Raw genomic sequence first — 7,494 nt, forward strand, 5'->3', positions numbered from 1 at the left:
CCGTGTCTGTGGAGGGAAAAGACCATACGCCCATATGGTGAACCATCAGAGATCATCAGAGCCATATTTCCAATGCTATTTTCCATACCATCAATCGTGGAATACTTCGCTCCGCTGTCCTCGAGACACGACGATGCCAGCATGAAATCTACCAACTCTCACGTGTTGAGTCGACAAGCTCTCCCGATTGGCTCTTTCCCCACGCCAAATCGATCACAATGGCGCGCGCTTTTTCCTCCACCATCCGACATAGTACTCACCTGTTTTCGCGATTGCTAAGCTCGAAGGCCAGGTTGACGAGGAACTTGCCATAGCCATGACGTTGAAACGTCGGCAACACCATGATACACGAAAGGATATGCGAAAACTGCTTGTCGACTTTTTCCTTCGAGAAGTATCCTACAAAGTGCGGCGGCCTCGTCGAGACCGGCATGGACGTCGGCGATGGGGGAATCTGATCAACGAGCATGATCATCACAGTGTCACCATCACCACCACACTCGTCACCTCTTCTGGATGGTCCCACTCTACCAGGATGTAGAACCAGAAGGACTTCACCAAATCACGCCGATTACTTTGGTGTTCGGAAAGGCTCTTACCCTGAAAACCAGGCCTATACTTAGTAAAAACCAGGCCTATACTCAGTAAAAACCAGGCCTATACTCAGTGAAAACCAACAGTAAATGTACTCAGACTGTGAGCACATTCACATGGCAAACTGATTGAAGAATGCGTTCCTAGCCATACGTGGAAAATTCAAAATGAGTTTTCCCCCAGGAACATTATAGGTTCCTGGATGATTCTCTGCGGAGTAACATAAACAAAAATATGAAATATAATTCCTTGAGAGGGCCATGCATTGCCATGATTTACCTCGAGGAAGAGTTTCGTGAACAGGACCAGATTCTCACAGTACTCTGGATGCGCCTGCCCATCTACTTCCACCACACCCAACACTTTCTCATCCAACACTTTTCGCCATATAAGAGCGCCTATAACAGAGTGTCACCACTGGTGTCACCCCACAATCACGCCCACCTGGTGGGTTAATTTCGCAACAGGTGACCATATGAGAATACCTAAATAAAGGTGATCCACGAGGAGGCTGATCCCCAACAAATATCCTCACATTTCCATCTCATCAGCAAATGGCCGGAAACAACGATCGCATATGTCCAACTGTGTGACAGGATCGTTCCGCGTGTCACCAGCCCGTAAACGCAGTCGATCGACGATCTCGGCAGGGTATGGAGAGAAAAACCTAAGGTTAAGAGGGATAATATGCTCAACTACATGTGTTGGTGACAATATGGAAATTTTTATATTATATTATTTATATTCTTTTTCATTATTTGTTATTTTATGTATTATTTTTTGCTAAAAAAAATTCTGAGAAAATTTCGGAAAATTTTCATCACTTTCTGTATCCTACTATTCCAAGTCGTATGTAAACTTCTGAATATTTAGTGCGTAAACTCTTGAACTCAGCTGAGGAAAGCGAGCATATACTCCGCAGTCGAGCCCTAATCCTTCCCCTCAACATCGACCCTACAACTTACCACGTATACAGCGGACGGTCTCGTCCGATCTTCACAAAGCGAATGTTCTTCACTCGTGCTTTTGCTTTTTCCAAGTTGATCCGATGACTAGCAATGTAATATTGTTCGTTATGTTTCCGTCCATACCTGAGCAGCGACACCTTCCCCCAGGCACAAACAGCCTCCCTACACCTACTGCAGCTCCCAGTACTTCTCATCAATGCCAGGCGGATCTGTAGGCCCTCTACTGTGCTGTCGCGGTGTGTTGGGAGTCGTACCCGTATGCGACATACCACTATCCATATCTAATCACAGCCAGAGTAGTGACAATTTGATGCTATATGCATATGGTCAACCAGTGGTTGACGACCACACATTTTGATTCTTGTTGGTCATTTAAAATAACTTGAAATAGTCAAAATAACTTATTTTGCATATCGAAGTCGTGCGTAAATTTTCATGATATGATGCGGAAACTCCTGAACTCAGCTGAAGAAACCACACACATATTCCAACATTCAGCGACAAAGTCTCCTTCCCAACAATCTAGCGCTCATGTCACGATGGAATTCCGAATACGAGGAATAAAAGAAAGCACGCATGAGAAGGTCTACACTCACCAGCGGTCGAGACGGAGTCATTGAGAGGAGTCCTTGCCATCCCATTGCTGTGACCTCCGTCATCATCAGGAATCCTATAGTTGGCCACCTCCTCGGTAGTCAAGGCAACAACATCCGCATCTTCATACCTAATACGATTGATATCAGTTTATATATAAACAATATTCCCTGAAATTCCTGCAAGTCATGAGAGGCTCATGTCCTCGTGAAAAAAACTCTCAAAACTCTGTCGTTCTCCATCGGATTCCCCACCATGACATTTCCTCAATTTCAACCGCTTCACGAATACGCTACCACATGCATCCTTTGAAAAAGGGGCCAAAATTGAAGATCGAGTCGGAACACCCAAGCCTACCAGTCGGAAAAATGCATGCCTTTGTCGTATAGAAAGACGTAATATAAAAATTTTATTCCGTTGGAGGTGAAATCTGCCGCTGGCACTTTAATCACGTCAATCACTTCACCCAGCAGTCTTTCCGATTCAAAATTCTGCAGCGTTTCTGACAGTAGAAATACCTGAATATGGGAGCAGGTGACCACGACCGAGTGAGAGAAGACGAACGCCACCTTGGAGCTGTCGAGCCAGACTAATTGTCCGACGAAGAGTGCCCCCTCAAACGTTCGGGAGAGGGAATTGCGGGTCTGCGGGGTATCGGGCAATATCTAAAACAATTTCAACTCAAAGGGGCGACCAAAGAAACCACACTTACTTTCCCTCGACCAGGCGTGGTAGTACTAGTGGCCTGGTCCCTCTTAGGTACCGACTCTTCCTCTTTCTTTGTTCTGGAGCCAATACTCCCATGGGAATGTTCTCCGACTTCTTACCCAGAGCGATGATGTCGGAGACCGGTACGGTCATGTGAACAACTACGTTCATAAACAAATAGTACGGATGAAGTTGTCCCTCCCACAGATTCGGTCAAATTCGACCGTAGAACTCAAAATAGATGATGAACTCATCAGAGGAAATGGGAACATAACCGTTCATGGCCATACAACTGTTGATGAAATATCAACAGGAACGGCATCCACTTGATGCGAATATCCACACTATGGCGAATCCTATCGGCCAAGGCACCCATAGGCCACCGTTTCCCTCTCCTTCTCTTTCAAATCCAAAGAAAGGTCAATACTGTCGATACTCAGGTTATGGAAGACGGCATTGGCGAACGGACTAAATCTGAAAATGTGACAGAACGATTAAGCTGTACCAAACACGAAGATTTTACCGATTCCTCTGCGACCAATAAGCGGTCATCGTTGTCAGTCTCGGAGCCATCGGTGGAATATGTAGGCTTCCGCCGAGTTATCCAAATGGTGTCGTCGATATCATTTCGATCACCTCCGATTAGATAGCGAGTATCTGATAGGCACGAAGACGTGCTCCGCTGGAAAGAATGCCTGAGGCATGAACACGAAGGCCAAGAGACATGAGGAAGACACCAACAGGAGAACGATGAGCCGTGGCGAGTTTGAATGCCAGACCTCTATATATCTGATTCTGGACGTGAAAACCCAGAATCTTCCGCGGTTGCACGGCGCTAGACTGCGGTCCCGCCTTTGGCGGAGATCCGTATATATGCGCTAGCAGCTACGTAATCACTGAAAAGGAAAAAGCAATCACACGTACCGTAAATCAACGCTACGAAATCTCCTAGTCAACTCACCTATCAAAGGCTCTGGAGGCATCTTCCCCGTCTACTCGGGGTTGTTGAATGATAAGACTCTGAGTCTTGGAATCGCTATACTCCGTAGAGGTGGATTGCATTCAGGACGAGGTAATTTTACAGCCGAATCGTATCAAACTCAGTGCACGTCATGGTGTACATTGTCAACCAGAACTATCTGGGAAAATTGATGTATTACTGACGTAAATACTGGCGGCATCTTAGAACGAAAGAAAAGAATCATCTTAGAACCTCACCTTAATGGCAGTGGAGGCGATTCTGTGTGAAGATACCACACAAGCAGAATACCAACACCTGAACAAGGTTATCGGATACTCCTACCAAGATGAAAGCGGTATGGCTCGTACGTTGCAGAGAGAAATATTTTCGGCATGCACTTTAAGACGTGGTCAACCTCAGGTTGTCAAGATGCCGACCATCATGACAGAGAAAACTGACAAGAAAATCACAGTCTGAAGATACAATTTGCTCTCACAGGAGTTGTGGCGCCAGTGAACGAGATTGAGGATCACCGATAAGGTATATATGATACCAATACTATACTCTCAACGTGGATCACCCTGCCTTTAGCCACCGCTCGGAAGCCGACGCTTCGGATCCATCATAGGGAGACAACGCAAACTAAGCAAAGGAGGAAGCCCACTGAAAGCTGGAGGGTCCAGCCCGAGACACACTCAGAACGATCGACAGGGACACACCTATGTACTGCATCGTGGAAATCACCACGAAATCTGAGGTCCGAATGCTCGACATTCTTTCTGAGATCAAGTGTCATTCGTCCTCAAAGGGAATGATGTGCCGAGGCCTCAGAGTTGCTGGATTAGGAGCATGGCGCATACTCTGTGAGGGCAGAATACCACGTGAAGCATGTACGTTCCCTGGAACCAAACCTCACAACGAGAAAGGAGGGGTCATGGAGCTAGCATGAAACTTTTACGTCTAACTATTACGATATCATGTGTGATAGGACTACAGTCGATATGATTATCGATTATCGGCGGCCACAAGTGCTTGGACAACCTGAAGCTACCAATCTTTGGCCTGTTCGATGCGCGACAATCTCACTTGGTCATTTTTGATCAATACGGTCGATACTCAGGTTATGGAAGCTCGGGTCATCATGACCTCGCTGGCGGTTTACGGGGCCTTGGCGGCAGCTTACCTCTTTCGGCAGGTCGATTCATGCTCCCAGACATCTATCAAATTCCACCTCACACGCAGCTCGAAAAACTGAAGATTTTTGCGCCACAAATGAAAAAGTATCGAAAGGCTTAAGCCGGGTTCTACGTACAGTGTTTCTCACTGGTCACCAGCGAAAATCAGTATACGTAGAACGAGTTTCATCATTAACATGGAAACACCAAGTATTCGAGCACCAAGTGTTTCCATGTTACGGATGAAACTTGACTATTCCCTGCTTTACTCAAAAACCTTCCAGCATACTCACCTCCGTTTGTCCAACGCCCTCATCATCATTCGAGGAGTTGCCACGTGATGCGTCTGCATGGGAGCTTGAGCTGTTTCCCTGACGCGACAAAGGAGCGAATACCAACAAAGAAGATGCGACCGTATCTTACCCGACCAGCCATGGCCGCTAGTTTCCCACCCCTACATGCAGGATATACACGACGTGGCGCTCGCGCACCTCCCTGGTCCACATGACCAGCACCGATGCGTGCCAGCGGAGGAGAGAACTGCGGTCGTGGAGGGACGATGCTCGAAGTCGATTCCATAGGTTGCATGGCACCAGGCAGCACCGACATCGCAGGAGGGATGACTTGAGGTAAGGGTGGTAGGGATCCAGCGCATTCTGAGTTGGGCCTCTCATGTGTGACATCAGCGAACGCCGGCATTGGAATCTGGCTTGGACGAGGGGGTATTGGCGCTACTGGTGGATCCCGCGATTCCGCCGGGGTGGACCGAGGCAAATTTCGCGAATTGTCATCTCTAAGTGGCCTCCAACACTCGGCTGCCCTCGCATGCTCGGGTCTTGCCGCGTCAGCCGACGACGCCGCGGATCCACCAATGTTGAGTGGGATCTTCCCCTCCCTTCGGGCCTCCCATATCCAATTACATCCATCTGGAACACGACCAATGCTCATCGAATATGACATCAAATAGAAAATCTTCTCGAAATAATCACCAAAATCATGGCGAACCGACCCGAAGACCCGCAAAATTATCCCAACTCACTATTAGTAATATCATTCCACCAGTCATTCCACACAACGTTGGGTGACTCCTCTTCTTCCCTCGGAGATGCGATTTCGATACGCCTGTCCTCTCCCCATCGACTCCCGACTCCCCAGTCCGCATCCCCCAAAGGCCCAGTAGGGGCAGCAACCACTTTCGCAGTCGTCGGCCGTTCGAGTGGCATTCTCGTTATACTTGCCTCACTGATGCTCTCAATACTCCCCACCGCCTCCTCCGCTTCCGGCTCTACAGTGGTCCTGGGCGGACAGGGAGCAGAATAAAAAGAACCTACTGCCGAGCCACATAGACCGACCACAGTAGTTGTGCCTCCGCCTACTCTGGCCAAAAGGCCCATCGATCACACCCGATGATGAAGGCATCGGATACCGATTCGGGATTGCCTCAACCACTTCGGCGGACGATGGAGGCGTCCAATTACCACTCAGACCTGATATCACCAATAGCAGTGGTTCCCAGAGGAGTGCAAGAGCTTATCTCACTCTCTTCCTCCATCTGAAGTACAGCAGCTAACGCCGCATCGTTACTACAGTCTTCTTCTATTGGAGAAAACCGCACAGCCGGTGACTCACGACTAGTCGACATCTGCCTCAGCAACACTCGATTCGGCCTGTCACCACGAATACCACCAACTACTTTACCACGCCTTCTACACAACGCATGCCTCGTCACTCTCCCTCTGGCACTCCGGACATCGAATACAGTTCCCACCAGCCCTCCTCATAATAGAGGTAACGCAGCTACGACAGTACGTATGTCCGCACCGTCCCAATACCTGCATCAGACCCCATTCATATATCCGCTTCCCATCGCCTCCCACCATAGGCGTGTGGACCCCTCCATCGTACGCGTCAAAGCAGATGGTGCATCCCTCAGGGTCAGAGTCCACCATTATGAAAAAATTCAAACTGGGACCCTCCTCTCACTCGCTGACCATCCATCCAACATATAAAAAATCGAGGAGAAACGAGTCACAATAAGAACACCCATGCCACTAGAATTCCCTCATCCACTGCACTTTAGCATCTCATAATAGAATTTGCCTTCTCCCCGAGTTCCTCGCCTCCAACTCTGCTAAAGTCGGTGCCCGACTCTTCGGTTTGGGCGGTGCCGGCCTCCGCTGTTCACTCACAGCATCGTCACTCAATGGGACCGGCGGGGGCTGATAGCCAACACGCAATCCTCAACTACTACACAGAGGCTCTTCTTACCGGTGGAAGCTGCCATAAGTCAGGGCTTGGTAGCCCGCCAGAGTCCCATCTAATCCCTCTAGCCTGCCGGCCACCCTGTGACGGCGGCGCCTCCTCCACCCCTCCCCTCGTCACTTCCTCCTCCTTGCCGAACTCCCAATACCGTCGACTAGGGCTCGTCACAATAGCAGCTGTCGTCCCGGCCCCATCCCCCCATTGCGATTTCCATCCCTCTCTGGCCTCACTC

General features: G+C 48.9%; 2 protein-coding genes across 2 annotated transcripts in view; both read right to left on the reverse strand.

Moving 5' to 3' along the window:
• The window catches only part of Pmar_PMAR021740 (myst histone acetyltransferase, putative), a gene marked incomplete at both ends in the record, with an annotated part of 3,138 nt that extends 121 nt beyond the window's left edge, over positions 1-3,017 (reverse strand). Inside the window, 11 exons of the mRNA XM_002777228.1 lie at positions 1-6; positions 261-454; positions 508-600; positions 874-992; positions 1,039-1,079; positions 1,130-1,261; positions 1,560-1,685; positions 1,735-1,843; positions 2,159-2,286; positions 2,721-2,821; positions 2,895-3,017. Of these exons, the coding sequence (XP_002777274.1) occupies positions 1-6; positions 261-454; positions 508-600; positions 874-992; positions 1,039-1,079; positions 1,130-1,261; positions 1,560-1,685; positions 1,735-1,843; positions 2,159-2,286; positions 2,721-2,821; positions 2,895-3,017 (1,172 nt within the window). The remainder of the gene's footprint in view (positions 7-260; positions 455-507; positions 601-873; positions 993-1,038; positions 1,080-1,129; positions 1,262-1,559; positions 1,686-1,734; positions 1,844-2,158; positions 2,287-2,720; positions 2,822-2,894) is intronic.
• A 1,775-nt stretch (positions 3,018-4,792) lies between these two features.
• Pmar_PMAR021741 (hypothetical protein) lies at positions 4,793-6,956 on the reverse strand. Its single transcript, XM_002777229.1, has 9 exons — positions 6,878-6,956; positions 6,711-6,832; positions 6,540-6,667; positions 6,377-6,487; positions 6,040-6,327; positions 5,424-5,926; positions 5,294-5,371; positions 4,912-5,042; positions 4,793-4,866 (listed from the first exon to the last, which is right to left on the reverse strand). The coding sequence occupies exons 1-8, from the start codon at positions 6,947-6,949 to the stop codon at positions 4,965-4,967; spliced, it is 1,380 nt and encodes a 459-aa protein (XP_002777275.1). The 5' UTR covers positions 6,950-6,956; the 3' UTR covers positions 4,793-4,866; positions 4,912-4,964.
• Positions 6,957-7,494: the final 538 nt, after the last annotated feature.

Source organism: Perkinsus marinus (genome assembly GCF_000006405.1).
Source record: "Perkinsus marinus ATCC 50983 genomic scaffold scf_1104296952158, whole genome shotgun sequence".
NCBI classification, from domain to species: Eukaryota; Perkinsozoa; order Perkinsida; family Perkinsidae; genus Perkinsus; species Perkinsus marinus.

What these genes read in the sequence shown, in the direction of transcription:
- Pmar_PMAR021741 (XM_002777229.1), bottom strand. Translation starts at nt 6,949, where the DNA reads ATGGTGGACTCTGACCCTGAGGGATGCACCATCTGCTTTGACGCGTAC. An exon ending in CGATGGGCCTTTTGGCCAGA is followed by an intron (nt 6,328 to 6,376) that starts GTAGGCGGAGGC and finishes GCTCGGCAGTAG; the next exon opens with GTTCTTTTTATTCTGCTCCC. An exon ending in AGGGCGTTGGACAAACGGAG is followed by an intron (nt 5,043 to 5,293) that starts GTGAGTATGCTG and finishes GGAATTTGATAG; the next exon opens with ATGTCTGGGAGCATGAATCG.